The sequence below is a fragment of the Mytilus californianus genome, unplaced genomic scaffold, assembly GCF_021869535.1.
Source record: "Mytilus californianus isolate M0D057914Y unplaced genomic scaffold, xbMytCali1.0.p SCAF_2, whole genome shotgun sequence".
In the NCBI taxonomy this organism is placed as follows: domain Eukaryota; kingdom Metazoa; phylum Mollusca; class Bivalvia; order Mytilida; family Mytilidae; genus Mytilus; species Mytilus californianus.
Genome location: NW_026262668.1, coordinates 126,277,991 through 126,299,270, shown reverse-complemented (window position 1 = coordinate 126,299,270; position 21,280 = coordinate 126,277,991). Strand labels below are relative to the sequence as shown.

Genomic DNA, 21,280 nt, shown 5'->3' with positions numbered 1-21,280 from the left:
CACTTCGGGCCCCGGTGAGCTAAAAAGAAAAAGACCAACAGACAAACAAAAGTACATAAAACACAATATAGAAAACTAAAGACTGAGCAACACGAACCCCACCAAAAACTGGAGGTGATCTCAGGTGCTCCGGAAGGGTAAGAAGATCCTGCTCCACATGTGGCACCCGTCGTGTTGCTCATGTTAGTACAAACCCGGTGATAAGTATGATTCGGTAGGCCACATTCGGGGAAAAGGGGACGGGATTGTCGTTACGACACAAGGAACATATCCGATATCATCTGTGAAATGGATATTCCATAACGGTCAACCAACTCGTGATGGCGTCCGTAAAATTTAGGAAGTAATGATTTCAACTTCACCACTTGGCTTAATAGCTTCCTTGTGAGCGGCAACCCGCTATCAAGGAAATCATGATAGGAAATACAAGCCCTTGAATATGGTATCAACTGGGAGATACATACTACGTATGCAGGCGCTGCTGGAATGTTGCTACATAGAAATGGAAAGTTTACAATTTTGAAGCTGAATTCATCTCTTTTGTCGTAAACATTTGTTTTCAATCCACCCTCATTGTCAATTTCTAGATGTAAGTCAAGATATGAGGCAGACTTAACTGTATCTGTTGTATCCTTTATCTCAAGTTCGATGGGATAGATGCGTTCAACATAGTCACCAAATTTTTGAATTATTTAGTGAGAGAATCTATATAGCGGAAAGTGATGTTGAAGGATACTTATTTTCTTTTTTACTAAGAAGTTCCTGTATGAAGTCAGCCTCATATGAATAGAGGAACAAGTCGGCAAGAAATGGAGCACAGTTGGTTCCCATGGGAATGCCGATTGTTTGTTGAAAAACATGTCCTCCAAACTTAACAAATATGTTGTCAATCAAGAAATCAAGCATATTAATAATGTCAGTTTCAGAGAATTTAATTGTTTGAATCAGAGTGGTTTTTTACAAAGTACGATTTTTTAAAAGATTACACTTCGTTCAACCCGAAATTTGGACTGGAAGTTACCCCCCCCCCCCCCAAAAAAAAAACCCGGTTACATAACCGTTTTTGGGATGGTGTCTTTGTCTCAAAAGCAAAAGTGGTATATTTCGCAAAAAAAAATCTATATACAGTTGAAATCTTTTAAAAAAAGATCAGTATTTTGAATAGAATTAGGTGAAAGCCTTTTTTTTTTAGTACAAATGACTTCATATTCTAACTAGCTATCTATTATAAGTCACATTTATTTTTCATTTATTTGAAATTAGACAAGGGGAAATTTCAAATTTCTAACTTTATCTTAATTGTTATATATTAGATTCCACTTATTCATTGAGTGAAACATCACCAGTATAACTTTTTATCTTTGTACATAAATGCAAATAGCAATGCGCTAACGACAAATGTAATCCATAATTTGATAAATTGATCCACAAGAAGTAAAATGTTGCCATTGTCCCAACTGTAAACACATTAAATTTGAGGTTTTTTTTATTGGATAAAAATAACAAAGGACGAATATTTTCCTTTCTATGATAAAATTTGATTTATAAAATTCTGTAAACAGTAGAAACTTTTGATTAAACCAATAAGGTATTAAAATTGTGAGAAAAATGGTGCAAATTTATTTTCGTTGTAGGTGTAATACCACCAAATCATAGTACGTCACATCCGGTTGCATACGAAAATAGGTCGAAAAAAAATATTCCCTTGAATTTGACAGTTGTAGGTAATTGATCCTACATTTCATTGCAGTAAAACATTTCTGGGTCATAAACATATATCTTGGGTATTTCACAGCACCATTATTTTTTTATTTGGGGTTTCTATAGAATATTTTGGAAACTTGAGGTTACATGGTTACTAAAGCTTGTACACAGGTTAAAAAAGGGGGGAAATTTGATTGGTTAACTTCCAGTGATGGTTATTTTCTTATATGCAATGAAATGTTATGTGAAATTTTTTCTATAGTACTGGACAGGATCAAACTTTACTCATGCCAAGTATTTCTTTATTTGAAACAAAGATAAATTCTGCACAATTTTTTGAAAAGTGCAAATTTAACAAAGACTAATAGGGGAAAATCAATGGTGGTATTACACCTAATATGGGAAGCTGTACATGCACCTTTGACCTTGTGAGTACTCTCATGTGTTAAAATTTCTTGCTATTTAAGTGAAATATTACTAATAATGAAATATTCTGAGTGGATTGAGTCTCCAAAACACATTTTATGAGAAAATTTCCTTGAAATAGGACTTTACCATGAATATTAGTTGACAGAATAAGCCATACTTAGAGTTTTGGGGAGCTTTTTCTCCTTTTTTCTTATATTCTGCTATACTAGAAGATTTTTCCTAAGAAATACTTTAATAAATATATAGTTTTAAGTAAATGAAGTTATTTTTAAAGCAGTAACAACAAATTATTCACCAAAAGAGAAGCTTTTTATGTCCCTCTCTGGAACGCGGCGTAAATTTAAGTTTTACGTAAGGACTTATTGAAACCTCCTTGGAGACAGTAAACTTTTATACGGATAGTTCATTCAGCTTGAATACTTCAATTAATCATTTATTATAACATTTCTATCATAAATGAGTGAAAGTTACCCCAAAATTTTTATTTATTGGCCTATAAAGTAGAAATTTTGAGGAAATGAGAGGTATAAATGGACCAAAAGAGACCTTATAAGGAAGACAAAGAGGTCCATTAGTAGTATTTATCATCCTAAAGTCATCTTTTGTATCATATTCAACTGTTTGTAGGCAGATGAGATAAATATTTGATCATTTATTGGTCCACACTATATTCTATCATGATGCGGCTTGGTTTGGATTTTTCGAAGAAATTTAGCTCGAACCGCTGTAGATGTCGTCTTACATTATACTAGATTTTTCTCAAACTATTGAACTGATTATGACAAAACTTGACAGGAATGCTTGAAATAACCAGTATTACAAAGGAAAAAAGTCACATTCAGTTTATTTAACAAAAAAGTCTTCTTTAGGTGTAATACCACCAAATCATAGTACGTCACATCCGGTTGCATACGAAAATAGGTCGAAAAAAAATATTCCCTTGAATTTGACAGTTGTAGGTAATTGATCCTACATTTCATTGCAGTAAAACATTTCTGGGTCATAAACATATATCTTGGGTATTTCACAGCACCATTATTTTTTTATTTGGGGTTTCTATAGAATATTTTGGAAACTTGAGGTTACATGGTTACTAAAGCTTGTACACAGGTTAAAAAAGGGGGGAAATTTGATTGGTTAACTTCCAGTGATGGTTATTTTCTTATATGCAATGAAATGTTATGTGAAATTTTTTCTATAGTACTGGACAGGATCAAACTTTACTCATGCCAAGTATTTCTTTATTTGAAACAAAGATAAATTCTGCACAATTTTTTGAAAAGTGCAAATTTAACAAAGACTAATAGGGGAAAATCAATGGTGGTATTACACCTTGTAAACAGACAATTAACATCTTTAATTGAAGCTGTAAAAAAGCTGAGAAATATGAATTGTTATGATAGGGTCTAATCAAAATTAACGTATCAGCAGAAATTTCGATAAGTATTTTTCTAGAATATCTTCAAAATACAATTTCTTAAAAATCGCATAACAACATGTATAAAATTAAGAATTTGGTAGTCTGCGGATAAAGGCGATTTCATTTTAGTTCAGTTTGTAGAGTTTCATTTATATTGTTTTACCGGAAAAACTGTGAGTTTTTATTTCAGACCTAAGATAATCAGTATTTGTTGAGTTATATCATTGTACTGTCAATTCGAATTCAAGTTTAGATAAAACTTGTTGCTAGTATATCATGTATCTACCTCAATTTATATCTGATATCTTGTTGTTTGGGTTTTTTTTTATTTCAAGAACTGCTTGAGAATGATTGGGCAAGTGAACTTATATCACCACTTGTCATAATTTTGTAAAACATTATTGTCCAGGACATCATGTGACGTCAGTTGTAATTTGAGATTCTCGTGAATGATTATGGGCCTACAAATAAAGATATCTGTCAATAACATTTTGATTAACCACTAAAGAGGCATTTTTTATTATTTTTGTTATAAAAGACATCACTCAGTCTCTTACTAACCAGTTGGAAACAAAGCACAAGCAAACAAATTTTCCATCAGCTGTTTTTTTACTTTTTATATTCCAAATTTTATTTAGTAAATAGCAAAAAATCGTTCGCCAATTCTCACCCGTTAACCTATCAAATAGCATAACTGGCCAATTTATATAATAGCTATTATTTGAGGATTTATTAAATGAAAGCCTAAAAATGATAACAAATGACATTAAGAAATCAATTTCAAGAAAATTAAGTTCAAAAATCATAGTAAAACCACAAAAATGTTAAATAATGATAATCTTACCAGAATTAATCCCACCCGAGTCAAATATTACTGTACCTTAAACTGTTGGTACACTTGCACAATACAATCAAAGTATTCCACGGACTGAGTTTCGAATCCTTTTTCTTTCCATTGTTTACGTCGTTTCTTGCCCAATGTCTTCTGAATGCATTCAATAATCAGGGTGAACACTCTATCTGTTTCAAACTTAACCATTGCAAACAATTCAATCCTTCGCTCCCTCTTAATTGCTTGAGTGGCTAATTTGGCCGCTTTCTCAGAAAATGTTCTCGAGCCAGCAACATAGCTAACATTAATAAAAAAAAAACAACGTTTTGTTACAAAAGGCAAGCTACTCGTATTTTTTTTCCATTTTCCTTAAGGAAGGTCGTCAAAACTTAATAGTGTTACAAAATAAAATTGTGTTGTTAACTATATTTATTCTTTTTTGGGGAATACTTGTCATAAAGTAATTCTATGTACAAATTTCAGTGATATGCTCTTGAAAACAGTGTATTTCTTAGTTGAAATTGGCTTTGAAATAGCATTGATTTACCGATTATGACCTAATCCCGATTGTGGCATTATAACTGAGTGTGGATTCGCATGGCGGGTGATGCATACATAATAGAAGCTTGCCCTGTCGACGCCCCAGATCTCGCTTCTTGTACTGTTGCCTCGGAAATTAAGTAACTGTGAGTGCTTTTATATCGGATACTTGTGTTTTTGTGTTTTGTTGTGATTCGCGCTTATCTAGTGAGGCAATCCCTTTCAAACTGATAAAGACAGTTTGTTTTGAAGTTGCGTTCTTACACCGCTCTCCCAATTGAGGGTGAGGGTTGAGCACTCACGAACTCGTATAAAACCGCCACATGCTGTATATGCCTGCCCCAAGTCAGGACCCTGTAATTCAGCTATTGTTGTCAGTAGCTGTCTGTCATTTATGTTTCGTTGATTATTTTAGAATAAATCAGACTGAAGCTGTTTTCTTGTTTCACATTTTGTCATGCAAGAGCCTGTTGCTCATTGTTGAAGTCGTGCGGTCACAACTTTAGCTGTTTGTATCCTCATCCATTGAACTCTGGTGGATAATTGTCTCATTGACAATCATACCACATCTCCTTATTTGTGTCTCATTGACAATCATACCACATCTCCTTATTATTGTCTCATTGACAATCATACCACATCTCCTTATTTTTATACAAAGACGGGTATTGCTCCAAAGTAAAAATATAAATTATAAATGATAATCAGATTAATAAGCTATGAAGACAAATTAGTGTCGATTATTATCGAGTTCACTATGTTTGTTTGATATCTTGTACTTTTGTACTTTCAAAATTCTTTTTGCAAAATTTTTAAAAAGCTATTAACAACAAATTTTATCTATAAGTAGTTATTTTTAGCCAAGATGGTTTTGTGCAATGTCTAGCATAGATTGTTTATTTATTGACTGTAGAATAAACAAAATGGTACAAAACATGACATCAACATTGAAGATCTGACAATATAAAGTATGGACGAAACTAATACAAAATAAAAACATCTTACAAAGAAAAATGTTTCACGTCGAATGCCACAAATTTCTTTAGATTATCTGTTTCTATGATTTCCCAGTCATCATCCTCTTCTGGATATTCCTTGTGACAGCCAAGTATGATAACATCTGTATCTGTCTGGGTATGTACCGGCATTTGCATTTTAACCGTTTTCTTGGGCTGTTTACCATCTGACATTGTTAAATCCAATACATTGGTGATCAGTAGCGGTTCGTCTATACCTTTTTCGTTCATCATCAAATCTTTGGTTTCTGAAACCTATTTTTACATACTCTTTTAAAAAGAAGAATTATGTTCATCCACTTTTATTTTTTTCCTTCCATGATCAAATTGAAACCTATCAACATTCTCTTTTAAGAAATATAATTACTTTACTTTTGATTCGTCTGGAAAAATTGTGTAATAGTATTTAATGTTTTTATTTGAACCAATAAGATAAAATCACTTATTTGGACAGCATTAAGCGATAAAATGACACGAAGCAGTTGATCAGAGTGGTATAATGAAGGGAAAAAAACGTATAAATTTGAATAAGATGAATATTTTAGATGACTATTTCCTTACATTAACTTGTAATTGACCAAGACCTTCAAATGTTCCTTGAGGTATATCTATCTTGGCATCTGGTTCCATAACAGGTTGTATACAGACAGCTTCCTCTGTTACAGTGAACGTTTCTGGTACTTCTGTTGTAATTATGGCAAACATAACGGAGTCTTTTTTCCCAAAGGTAATTGTAAGCGTTACATTTGTGTACTGAAATGAAAACAATGCTTGCTGATTATGTAGTACGAACATTATAATATATAAGAATTAACAATTCGTCAGTAACCAGATAAACTCTGCTACTGTGAATGTTCTAACATCTGAACATTGTTTTAAGAATACATAAATAAAAGTAATTTCTATCGACATATTTCAAATCTTTGTCTGGTTTATTAAGACAGAGAAATGCCATTGTTATGTCAATAAACAAAACTAACTTACATTTGAGACGTCTGAGTCATCAGTTTCAATTTTTTCGAATCCATCAATAGTTCCATTTACTGAACCGTCAATAGGAAACAACGACAGTCGTTCACTGCAACTTGGCACACCAGGTACTGTGATCTGTAATTTTAGAGAATTAGGCTTGTTACCCCAGACAACCAGTTCCACAACATCACTAAACAAACTTTCTTGTTGTTGCAAACGATCACGGGCATTTGAATATTCTTGGTGCATTTTACAACAATATAAGTAAAAACTGTTTAAAATACCATACGGCTGTATCGATATTCCAAGAGATTCCATTTTGATATCGTCTGTTCCTGGTTGAACGTGTAATACTTTAAAAGATATCGCACTGAAAGAAAAAAGATATTTGTTCATGTATTTTCATTGTTATTAGTAAAATGAGGGGGATATTCTAAATTCAAGATGTTTTGTGAATTAAAATATTAAGTCATTCGTTTTGCTAATGTATTTTGCGGTTTATTTCAGAACGCTTTTTGTTCTTGTGATTTCAACACTTTCATACATAGGTATACATTTTTATTTTGTATTCGAATACCAGATGACTTTAAATACGAAAAGGCTTGAAATACACACTTGAAATTCATTTTCGACTAATATTCGTCCCCTATAATACACATTTGAAAATTATTTTTACCTAGTATTCGTCCCTTTTAATACACATTTGGACTTTATTTTTGCCATTTACTCGTCCCTTGTAAAATATATTTGGACTTTATTTTTGCCTATTATTCGTCCCTTGTAAAACACATTTGGACTTTATTTTTGCCTATTATTCGTCCCTTGTAAAACACATTTGGACTTTATTTTTGCCTATTATTCGTCCCTTGTAAAATATATTTGGACTTTATTTTTGCCTATTATTCGTCCCATGTAAAATATATTTGGACTTTATTTTTGCCTATTATTCGTCTCTTGCAAAACATATTTGGACTTTATTTTTGCCTATTATTCGTCCCTTGTAAAACACATTTGGACTTTATTTTTGCCTATTATTCTTCCCTTGTAAAACACATTTGGACTTTATTTTTGCCTATTATTCGTCCCATGTAAAATATATTTGGACTTTATTTTTGCCTATTATTCGTCTCTTGCAAAACATATTTGGACTTTATTTTTGCCTATTATTCGTCCCTTGTAAAACACATTTGGACTTTATTTTTGCCTATTATTCTTCCCTTGTAAAACACATTTGGACTTTATTTTTGCCTATTATTAGTCCCTTGTAAAACACATTTGGACTTTATTTTTGCCTATTATTCGTCCCTTGCAAAATATATTTGGACTTTATTTTTGCCTATTATCCGTCCCTTGTAAAACACATTTGGACTTTATTTTTGCCTATTATTCGTCCCTTGTAAAACACATTTGGACTTTATTTTTGCCTATCATTCGTCCCATGTAAAATATATTTGGACTTTATTTTTGCCTATTATTCGTCTCTTGCAAAACATATTTGGACTTTTTTTTTGCCTATTATTCGTCCCTTGTAAAACACATTTGGACTTTATTTTTGCCTATTATTCTTCCCTTGTAAAACACATTTGGACTTTATTTTTGCCTATTGTTCGTCCCATGTAAAATATATTTGGACTTTATTTTTGCCTATTATTCGTCTCTTGCAAAACATATTTGGACTTTATTTTTGCCTATTATTTGTCCCTTGTAAAACACATTTGGACGTTATTTTTGCCTATTATTCTTCCCTTGTAAAACACATTTGGACTTTATTTTTGCCTATTATTAGTCCCTTGTAAAACACATTTGGACTTTATTTTTGCCTATAATTATTCGTCCCTTGCAAAATATATTTGGACTTTATTTTTGCCTATTATCCGTCCCTTGTAAAACACATTTGGACTTTATTTTTGCCTATTATTCGTCCCATGTAAAACACATTTGGACTTTATTTTTGCCTAACATTCGTCCCTTGGAATACTCATTTGGAATTTACTTATGCCTATAAGTTGTCCGTTGTATACAAATTTGGACTTTATTTTTCTCTATAACTTATCCCTTTTAATACTTATTTGGCTTATATTTATGAATAGTTTGTCCAAATGAAACGATCAAAGTCCCTGATATGGCTGCATAAACTTCTGCTCGTTCAAATCAGTGATATGCCCAGATAATGACGTTACAATGATGTGTAATATGTCCATGGTCCATATTTACGTTAGGCATTTTGTTTCAATTTGTATGAAAAATGTATAAATTTCAAACTTACTAGTATGATGAAGTACCTATAACAAACGCTAAGAGGAAAGTTGTATGCAGATGGATTTTTACAAAAGCGACATGCCCGGAAGAAAACATTCACTTAACAGTTAAATTTGAGTTAAGCGTATTAATGCAATTTGTTATGACGATCTTTGCGCTGAAAATGATTCATTTAGAGAATATTACACATCGTTTTTCATAGTCAGTCTAGAAATCATCTCTCGTTGACACCATATCACCGGCCAACATCTAGATTGAAATGAACGCTTTGGGACAATATCGGTACTTACAGCTTGGCGATTTTAATCGGCAACATATAGAATGTTGCATCCTTTTAAAATTCTTACCCATACTTATATCCTGGGTACCTACTGCTCTGTACAATGAGTAGATCTAAAATCCATTTGTCTTTTTTAGCAAGCAAATTCGTATCACCCATTGTCCAAACCCAATCCTGGAGAGCAGCTTCTGCTCCTAATTTGCAAAACAATCGAACTGCACTTGCATCCTTTCTGATAACTGCAAGCTCAAGGCCACTCTGACCGTGCTGTTAAAAGACATTATACATATGTCATAATGCATTGCTAATAATTTAGTCTATAATATTTTTGAAATAGGTATGGCTTATTTCCCAATGATTTGTTTTTTTAAATACGAAAGTTTACAAAACTTAGTTGCTTACACCTATGTCATTTGGTCTCTGGTGGATAATTGTCTCATTGGCAAACATAAACAAAACTCTTATATGTGCAGAAATTAAAATGCACTCAACCCTCCCCTCACATTGGACAGTGGTGTAACAAACAAAACAAAAACAAACCGTAAAAATCAGATGGAAACGCATTGACTCACCAGATAGGTACTATAAACACAAAAACATAAAACAAAAAAGACACAAAATAAAGATTTTGTCGTAAAATTTCGTACTGAACCGACCATCATTGTCAATTTCTAAATGTAAGTCAAAGATGAGGCAGACTTAGTTGTATGTGTTGCTTCATTTAATTCAAGTTCGAAGGGATAGATGCGTTCAACATAGTCACCAAACTTTTAAGGATGCGAGGATACAATCTATATATAGTGGAACGATTATCGTAGCTTCTTTTCATTCTTCATGAAAATCTCATGTATGGAGTCAGCATAATATGAATAAAGGAACAAGTCGGAAAGAAGAGGAGCACAGTAAATTCCCATAGGAATGCCGGTTGTTTATCGGAAACACTTCCTCCAAACGTAACAAATGTATTGTCAATCAAAAATTAAGCATCTTGATGATGATCAGTGTAAGAGAATTTTTTGTTTGAATCAGAGTGAAAATCAAAAGAAGTAGAAATGCAAACAAAAAAAAATAAAAGAAGAAGAAAAAGAAAGAGAATGAGATCAAAATTAAAATTAACACAAACAGAAAATATTTTTTTCTAAAAGAAATGAAAGTACAAATAGAACAAAATGGAATTAGATAAAGGTGTACCTCAACTCAGATAGCAGATACAATTTAAATTGATCTCACCTAATATGTGAAATTAGTTCCGCCGTTCACAGAACTAAAGATGGATTTTTTAAGACAACATTTCTTACAGTTTACAATTTCACAAAGATCTTGGATTTTACTTTAACAAATTGTTCTTTTTTGGCAAAGCAATAGCAATTTATAGTACCATTGCAATTGAAGAAAATTAAAATTATGATTAAATCAAAACATTTCATAGATACCAAATGATACGAAAAAAAACTAGAAAATTCCTGTAGCGCCTCTACAGCCATTACCAGCATTTATTGAATCAATAAATAGAGTTGATATAAACCGTGCAGGTCCATTATCAAAGACAAATTTATTTTTGGAAGTGAATTTATGCTCACTGTAATGTGTAATTTAACCAGATTTCAGGATGTTATTCCACTTATGTTAAATCTCCCAGACGAGTATTTGTATAGCGTTGGTTAAATTAGCTTCACTTTAGTCGGGTTCTTTTCTGCCTGATTAAAGTTCATGTCTTATGTCCAGAAATATCCAAGTTATGTGTCAGCCGGGTATAAAACAGTATATGTCGAGAATATCACACTGAATCTCAATGTGATTTAGAAAGGTCTCGTCAAACATTGATGCTTTAGGCATATTATTTTGAATTTAGAAAGGTCTCATCAGACATTGATGCTTTAGGCATATTGTTTTGAATTTAGAAAGGTCTCGTCAGAGATTGATGCTTTAGGCATATTGTTTTGAATTTAGAAAGGTCTCATCAGACATTGATGCTTTAAGCATATTGTTTTGAATTTAGAAAGGATTTGGATGACGGGATTTGTTTGTTTCTGTTAACTGCTATGGAGTGTGAATCGGAACCATATCAGGTTCTAGCCCTTTTGAGATCAATTTTTGTCTTACTGTTAGGGGTCCATAACAACCTTTGACCGAACAGTGGTTAGATGGTAACCAAGAGATAAACTTGTTAACTTATGCACCTGAAATAAAGTTTATTCTGTGAGATTGCCAAAAGAAAACTGAAGTAAAACTCAAGTCGAGCATGCCACAGAAAGTAGTTTACAACCAGATGAGATGATGGAAATGTTGCTGTAAATACCCTTGGGCAACAGACACAAAAACAACTGGGTATGTTATATCAATATGATGAAACCATATTATGAAAAAGAAAATGAATGGAAATGTAAACCAGATCTTAACAGTAATGTTTTTATTCCAATTGATGAGTAACCTTAGTTGATAACGTCAAACCGAAGGTATTCTTATAAGATATACACTTTTCTGCGGTTAACACGTAAGTAAACTCTGGAAAATACTTTTGAGCCTTATAACTCTTCAGTTCATTTTTCTAGCAACTGTCGATTTTGTTTTGGAAACAATATTTACATGTTTATATGTGTACATGAGTTCAAGTAGCCATGTAAAATACATTGGTAATGAAAGTAATACGGTGAAAAGGATCTATAAAATACATAAATTAATTGCTGATGGAGGTGTTTGTATAAGAATTATAAGAATTTTATTCATTGTAACTCATAAGAAGATACTCATCTCATTATCTCACCATATTCAATATGTTTATATCTCCTCCGTGCGCTACTATTGCCACTATAACTTCAATGTTTCCTTTCCGTGCCGCTTTATGAATTGCTGTTTCACCATTCTAAAAAATTCAATGCATCTTTTTAATAGCCTAATTCCATTTGCAAAGCTTGCAGGTTTTTTATTTAATTTTGTTGCAACTATTTTAAATTTCTAAATGGAAGTTTTTCGTTTCCATTCATGAATTGAAACTTGAGCGTTTTTCAAATAAGTTAATTAGCTATAGTCGAGTGACATTAACCACACATCTTCATTTTTAATGCACACACTTAACCCTAACATACGGCTACATCATATACCATTCTAAAGCATATCATCTGTACTATCTTTTTTGCCCGGTCGTCAAATATTTGCACGGTTCATTTGTTGTCAAATCGCGATGAAAGGTCAAGGACGGACCATTTCTAATTTTACAAGACGTCCAAATTTTGACATATTCTGTCTTTGAAATAATAAAATTCTGTATGGAAATTTGAAAAACTTTTAAGAACAGAGACTATTTGTCAATTATCAAACACACTTTAAAATATTAGTGACGTATTTTTAATTGATAGCGCCGTTTTCCAGAAATAACAGTGAAAATGATAAAAATGAGTGAAAACCAAAATATTTGTCTGTGATTTGATTGTTAAGGTGGCGCAGTAGTATTTCCTGGTCCATAAGGGATAATGATAGCCTTTTTAGAATTTTCACCACTTTCTAACACTGCCAAAAATTCTACATTCACAGTTAACTGAAGTACTTTCATTTTACTATTCAGAAATAAATTTGAATATGTATCATGACCGTTTACTTTTTTGGCTATCTTTAAGAACCTAAGGCCACTAGTGCTTTTAGGTCTTTTATCGTGCAGTGAATACAAAATTTAAAAAAAATCTCAAAAATTCATTTTCATCTGTATGTAAAATTATTTCATATTTTTCTACACCTGATTCATCCCTCAGTTTGGGAAAGTATGTTCAGTTGATACTGTATTTTTTGTCCAATCATAATGTTCAGATACATTGACTTAAGTAGGGTACACAAAAGAGCAACCTAAATTCTGGAATGCAAATACTACCGTGCTACCTTAATCACCATAAAACTAAATAACATATTTCATTTGGTGCTAAGGAAGATTTTGGCATCATCATATTACTGCAATCACACTTCTTGTTAATTACACAACCAATCATAACAACCTATACAGTTGCCCAAAATACAACCATCTGCAAAAAGATTGCTTTTAACTGTTTTACGTGAAAAAAAATTATGTAGTCAATATAAGTTGAAGAAACACAATTTAAAAATGCAAAAATGTATGAAGGCAATAATACACGCGGGATTCATGCTTTTAAGGGGAATTTAGGGAGCTAATTCAAATTTTAATATGTAGTTGAGTTGCCAGCCTGTTAAACATTTTTTTGTCATTTCTTGTTATTTTGTTTGTTATTGCATGATTATCATTAAAAGAAATAAAGGATTTTATATATAAATATTAAGCTAGCCCAAAAAATTAAATACATAAATAGATAATTACATAGTTACAAAGTAAATTAATGAAAAGTTGAATTTCAAATATTTCTCTTAAACAAATCATAAAAATTGTTTTCTTGGTTGCTTCAACTGCATCGTGCATTGATGAAAAAGCTAAAACTATTATATTCTAGACACTGAAAATGTTCTTTGTGTCTGTCCGTAGTATGTAACTCTATCAAACTACGCAATGTTCTAGTAAAAATTGACATGTTGCTGTTACATGCAATTGCATGTTGGATTTGGCAAAACCTTTTGGAATTTTGGGTCCCCAATGCTCTTTAACATTTTACTTTATTTGGCTCTTTTAAATGTTTGATTCGAGCGTCCCTAATGTGTCTTTCGTTGACAAAACGCGCGTCTGGCGTACATCATTTAAGCCTGGTATCTAAGAGTTTATTTACAACCACTTGGTCGATGACACTGCTGGTGGGGGTTTCCTACCCGAGGATATCACCAGCCCTGTAGTCAGCACTTCTGCGTTGACATGAATTATCAATGATATGGTCATAGTTATAAATTAACTGTTTACGAAACATTGCATTTTTACAAATACTACGGCTTTTCTACCCCCGGGAGTAGATAACCTTAGCTGTATTTGACAAAACCTTTCCAAATGTTGGGTACTCAATGCTCTTCAACTTCGTGCTTTATTTGGCCTTTTTAACTTTTTTGATTCGAGTGTCACTGATGAATCTTTTGTAGACGAAACGCGCGTCTGGCGTACAACATTTTAAGCCTGGTATCTATGAGAATTGTATTTACATTGACTTACAACCTATTTCTGTTGATTTGAAAATTCTAGCAATTCGCAATAATTATAGTTTTGATAAGACTCCCTAAATAGTTAAATTATTACATATAGAATAAATATCTATGAAGAAAAAAAATTACTGGGTATGTGTCTCACCAACAATTCAACCAATTATCACCAAGAATGTTTTGTAAAAGTAGGCAACCTCTGACAAAACATAGCATTTTTCATATTGCCGCGTTAAACCCAACTGTTGTTGACCTGGCAGCGATTATTGGGGAATTTTCACACTTTATTTTCATACTAAAGAAGAAGGAGGTTAATTATATTGCGTTATCTTTCTTATCACAAAAGTCACATAAATAAATTGTTTGCCAAAATTAGTTGATTTGAAGTATTGTCTTTTCCAAAACTAACTTAAAACCTCTAAAATTTTATCCAAACAATAACATGAATAAGTAAAATCGTTCTTTTACATTCCAATGCTTTGCATGTTATAATCTGTTCGTTTGGTTTTTTTAATGGTGAGAAGATCTCATAACTGCAATATGTGTCTGTTATAATTTGACCATAAAAAAACCATACAAAATTTTATGTTTAAATGTGAGATAAAGAAGCGTTAAAAATGAGATCACTTACAACCAGGACTGTAATGGTGAATTTGAATTGCTTGCTATTTAACTCTATTTGAATGTGTTTATCATGAATAAAACCCTTCCTGTACAATATGCAAATGTGCACTTTAAAACGTTGAACTTCACTCAAATTTACCAAGCGATGTAAGAGGAGTATTGCTCATTAGAAAGTTTTTTAGACTAATGGATGGAGATATGAATGGAAAGTACAAAACACAAATGGGCGTAGGGACAAGATGATTCCTACATTTCCGATAAACACACATATAACACCATGAACAAAGCGAAAAGGTAGGACAGACAAACAACAGTTCTCAAAACACTACACAGAAATGTACGAACACTACCATAAACCAGTGGTGATTGAAGTTGGTCAGGAAGGGTAATAAATCTTCCACAATATAAAACTTCAGTCATATTTGATAAAACAGATAATATACTAAATAGGTATGTAATAATATGCTAACATACATGATATGTGGTGTAAAGCGTGTGGTGCAAACAGTATTTATTGGAATATTGAACGAGAATAAACATCTTAATATGTCTTTCACTTTCGACATCGAATAAAACATATTTCTATAATATATACCTTGAATATTCTTAACTCACTTTTATTACCCCTTTTTCAAATATGGTAAATTATTTTCATTTGATATTGACAACAATCGATGTGTTATCTAAACAATGAAATGCAAAATGATCCTAATATGCAGATGGTGGTTTTAAGGACAATTGCAAAAGCTTCTTTAGAAGGCTGATTCCTGACCAGTATTATATTATTTGCAGTAAAAATTTCCTTCACCTATAAACGATAGATCTTTTTTTTATTTTTGACATATAAATATTGATACATAAAGAAATATTTTGCTTTTAGCGCAATTTTATCATTTTTGAAAGATTTTAAAAAAAATGCAATTTTCTGTAATTATTGCGCAATTAACATTTTAATGTGCACCTGATTTAGAGTCCTGGTATTCTGTTCTATTATGTTCATATGATGTTTAGAAAAAAATGTATCATAAAGTACCAGCAAAGATCATTTTGTTTAATTATTACGAAATTTATGAATGTTCATTCTTGACCTTTGACCTTGAATTAGCAAAAATTGCACCGTACGAACTATTGAAGATCGGGCAAAACAGAAAGTACAGATGATAAACTTTCGAATGATGTATAATATAGCCATATGTTAGGTGGGTGCATTATAGTCGTTAACTAAGCGTCTTTTTGAAAAATGTCACTCGTCTACTAACCGGGCCTTCTTTTTTCAAGTGCAATGACTTCCTTGGCCAAGCAAAAGTTATTGTATTTGAGATTAGACCTCTGTATTGGTGTTTACCTATTCTACAGAAATAAATGGTTCAACAGGTATAATTTAAAAGTGCGAATTAGATTGGTTGGTCCTTTGTGAAAGCAATTGTTTAAACAAAGCGAAATTTCTCTCGCAGAAAGTAACCAGATTGGTTGTCTAGAGTACGCTGGTATCCTCACTTAATGACATGATAATTCATGGTCACAGTGATTTTTCGTCAGATTTGTGATCTTTAATTTTAATCTAAAATCTAAAGTACAGAAAAGAAAAACTGGAATGTCCTGGTTTGTTACAGTTGTTATTTATTGGAAATGGATATTGAGTTTTTACACTCAACCCTTTTATATTCAATCAAAACTGCCACATATTTGCATTTTTATGTATCGATGTTACTGTTGTGTTAAATATTTCAATTCATATTTATTTGAAGTATCATTTTAATAAAGCAAATTCCTACCACATCTACTTTTCTAACGTTGCCACCTTTTTGAATCATTTGGACTACAAGGTCAACATAACCTCCAAGTGCGGCATAATGTAAAGGTGTACAGCCAGCCTGTAACGAAGCATAAATCAAACTCACTTCTCATCCATGTATACCATCACATAATCACTAGAGTAAAGCTGATGTCCGAAACTACCGTTATTGACATTCCAAGATGTCAGACGTAAAATTGGGTCAAATAACAGTCTTTAAGAAATAGAAATAAGTGCAGTTACGGACATCAGTTCAACATATGAAAATAATATAATCAAGATATAGTAGAATGGCTTTACATACAATTGAAATAAACAATTAGAAATAAAAGCATTCAGTTATTTTGTAGAAAACCTTTAACTAGTTTATAAATATCATGATTACAAGGATTTAATGAAGTTGAGATATCAGCAGAGAAAGGAAGATATAAAAAATGACACATCTAGAAAGAGGGCAGCATAAAATAAGAATTCGGGTTTGTTTTTATTGCACGTGGACGTTGAAAGCCTGCTTCAGAAGTGATTGTGCAAAACAGTATTCTCATATAAATTTAAGACTTTCTGCCCTGGTAAATAGCAAAGAGACAAATCGAGAAGTCTAATACCTTTCTAATCTAGTCCTGCAATTAAATATTAATTTCGGTAAAATATATCATGCTACAAAGTAGTATAGCACAGCTACTTTTATCAAAATCCCTACAGTTGTTACATTTACAAGCAAGGAACAATTAAAAAAAAGTGTATTATATATATTATATTTTAACTGAGACTACTATGTTATAATAGTCTCAGATTTTAAAGAAACACGGGCAATGCAATGCAAATTTAATGAAGCACAGGCTAAAAAATAACATTATTATTCAATAGATATAAAAGGAACTTATAAAACTGCAAAAGATTATAGTTGACAATAGTTGTATCCAAGAACTGGAGTTCTTCGTTGCTTAAGGGTTTTAACCCCTTAAATAATATTTTGACCTTCAATCTCTCCTCAACCAATAAAATAAGGTAACATAATGATTATTTATCAAAGTGTAAAAGAGTAAAAAAAAAAATACCGAACTCCAAGGAAAATTCAAAACAGAAAATTCTTTATCAAATGGCAAAATCAAAACATGAAAAACATATTCCTGACTTGGTACAGGCATCTCCTTATGTAGAAAATGGTGGATTAAACCTGGTTTTATTTTATTTCATTTTGTATACAATTAACTTACTTGATTATAATACACAAAAGTAATGAATGCAAGATCAGCTAATCTTTTTCTATATATTTTTAAGGTTATTATTATTCCTGGTGCATGTGGGTCCTGATGTGTGATTCGGACACAAAGGGTATTTCAGTGTTGTTTCTATTTTGTTTACCCTTGTATATTTATATCTACTTAATTTTTACTTTAACGAGAAAGTGTATACTATATACGATATTACTATCAATATTGTCAAATTGACACCTTTTTTGTTGGCGCCTTTGTTAGATTAATTTGTATGTTTGTTTGAATTTTTTCAGTCAGCCGTGTTGTATGTCTGTGATGTATGTTTACACAGTTTTGGCTGCTATAGTCCTAATCATTGTCACATTAACCTATTATGTCTCTGTTATGGTTTCTCACCCTATTTTGTCAATATAACGGAACTATAAACAACTGTCATACAAGAGGGAGGGTTAGCTAGCTATAAAACCAGTGTTAACCCACCATTTTCTATGGAAAATGCCTGTACCAAGTCAGGAACATTGCAGTTGTTTTTCACTTATTCTGTTGATTGATAGCGTTTGATTTTGTCAGTTTTTATGTACTTCCCCTTTTTGAATTTGCCTTGGAGTTCGGTATTTTTGTTATGCTTTATTATGAATATTAAAATGTGCAGTCATGACTTTCAACAATTACAGATATGCATGCGATCAAGACGTTCTTTGACTTTGATGTAAACATGTTTTGTATATATTGAAGCATTCTCTACTCATATTTACCTTCAAAGGAAATACTAAGCAATATATCGCCCACCTACAACCACAACCATAATGAATCAGTAAAATATCAGATAGATTTATAGCTGAATTTGAATTATGTACACATTTAGGGTTACTCATACATCCACAAATCGCTTATTAGTAAATACAACACAATCAATATTTTTTACTTAAAATAAGTTCAGTCTGAATCACTAAATGGCTATTTTATTGTATTAAAGAAATATTTAATGTTTACCTCATCAGCATAATTGGAGTCGGCGCCATTTTCTATCAAGGCTGCTGCATTTTTTGCATCTTTACTTTTGACGCATTCTATCAAACTTTGTGATAACTGAATTAAAAGAATGGATTGGTATAGCTCATAAGACAATAACAAAAACAAAACAGCAACAAAAGTGGCATTTGTATAAAAATAAGAAGGTGTGTTATGATTGTTAATGAGACAACTATCTACTTAAGACGGAATGAAAAGTATGTAACAATTACAGGTCACCGTATGGCCTTCACCAATAAGCAAAACTTATACCATAATTAAGCTATAAAAGATTATGGAGTAAACAAATGCGGAAAAAATCAAAAGAAAAAACTGGGCCGATTCAAACTATAAAGTCATAAATAATATAAAACAAAACAAGTAACAGACAACAATCACTGGACTAAATGTCCTGGCTTTGGACAGGAACATGAAGAATGTATTAGGATTAATGTAATTTCGTAGTGGCCTTTGGTTTTCGATATGTTACTGCTGCTGCTTTCGCACCCATCTTCTGGTCGCTATGACTTCACTTCCTACCAGAAGCAGCAATATGTAAACCTTAGTTGGCAGCAGCAGCAAAAACCTTTAAAAGAGTGAAATGATCACCCATAGCCATTTTGTGGTGGGAATAGAAATGTCCAGTGTGGCGTGATTTTTAAATTTTCTTTAAGAAAAATCACGCAAATGAATTGAAAACTATTCAATAAAAGCTACGGCAATGCTTTTATTTCGATGACATTTTGCTTTTGTTTTGATTTCTACCCTTTTGTTTTGATTTCTACCCTATTTCCTTTTCTTGTTCTAGTTTTAAAACTTATGATTCTTAAATTTTACACACGTTATGGAGAGATTGTCACACATATAATTACTCACACGCAAAATTTCCTTTCGATAAAAAGAAATAACTTCCATTACATTGAAATGTAACATAGTAGAACTTGATAATCTCATTTTATTTCATCATTAAGTATATTTTTTATGGATAAGGCATACTGTAACACACACGGGGTTAATACAATTGGAAATCCAAGTTTCGTTCTTATTGAATTATCATAACACCATAACTGTTCAAATTTATATAATAAAACAGCTGTGGCTAATATTTGGTCAACCTAATGTGGAGAAACATAATGCAACAAAGTAAGCCATAATTAACTTACTTGTTCACTAGAAAGTTCAGATATTTCTATCTTGTTCAGTCCCATATTTGATTACATCAGTTCCGTTGTCTCATCATCTGTAAAATAACAATATAAATATGTCCATAAAACGTTTACATATACAAATACTGATTGTCAAAAGATGAGACCAAAAAAAGCTTTTATGGATGTTGATTGAATAAATATGCATAATCAGCAGTATGTCAGGAGACTACAATTTTGCTTTAAAAGTCGTCCCCGATTATAAACTGAATGAAATGAATATATGCAAACAATTCAAGTGAAGACATCTGCTTGATTGTTTAGCATGTTTCAATACAACATCGTGGATTTGTTTTTGAATTATTTGGACTAAGGGACAATGGGTAAGGTAATCTACGTAAAGTAATTGAAACAACAGATTCGTGATGTTCAAATACATTGTTGAATAGGCTCACAGTAAACAATGTTATAGTAAAACAGTAAAACTTTAATAGTAGTGAAGTTGTACTACGATCGTCTGTCGATATACGTAACAATTAGTATAAACAAAACGTTATGTTCGACAGGTTACATCGCCTTGAGCAAGTATTTTTTTTGCTCAATAAACTTGTCACATATACGTACATACATATACGGTCTGCAACATTATATAAGTCTCTAAATAGCTCAGGGTGTAAAAAGAGGTGAATAGATTTAACAGAGATAATCAAAGATCTTACAATCGAATTCCAAGAGGGACACATAAATCATAAAACATTCACTAAAGATTTTCTTGTGCCACAACGCGTAAAAAAGGAACATCACAACGTAAAGAAAAACCACATAACTCAAAGATAGAACCACAGAACTGTAAGATAATAATCACAGCGTTAAAAGGAACCACATAAAATAAAGATGAAACCACATAACTCAAAGATAAAACCACAGAATTTTAAGATAATAATCACAGCGTTAAAA

General features: G+C 31.9%; 1 protein-coding gene across 1 annotated transcript in view; it reads right to left on the bottom strand.

Moving 5' to 3' along the window:
• The window catches only part of LOC127730931 (uncharacterized), a 41,677-nt gene that overhangs the window by 7,954 nt on the left and 12,443 nt on the right, over positions 1 to 21,280 (bottom strand). The window contains exons 2-10 of the mRNA XM_052239562.1: positions 20,342 to 20,418; positions 19,161 to 19,256; positions 16,931 to 17,029; positions 12,217 to 12,315; positions 9,520 to 9,719; positions 6,926 to 7,283; positions 6,503 to 6,694; positions 5,931 to 6,196; positions 4,434 to 4,683 (exon numbers count right to left, since the gene is read on the bottom strand). Coding sequence (XP_052095522.1) covers positions 4,434 to 4,683; positions 5,931 to 6,196; positions 6,503 to 6,694; positions 6,926 to 7,283; positions 9,520 to 9,719; positions 12,217 to 12,315; positions 16,931 to 17,029; positions 19,161 to 19,256; positions 20,342 to 20,386 — 1,605 coding nt within the window. The 5' untranslated portion in view covers positions 20,387 to 20,418. The remainder of the gene's footprint in view (positions 1 to 4,433; positions 4,684 to 5,930; positions 6,197 to 6,502; positions 6,695 to 6,925; positions 7,284 to 9,519; positions 9,720 to 12,216; positions 12,316 to 16,930; positions 17,030 to 19,160; positions 19,257 to 20,341; positions 20,419 to 21,280) is intronic.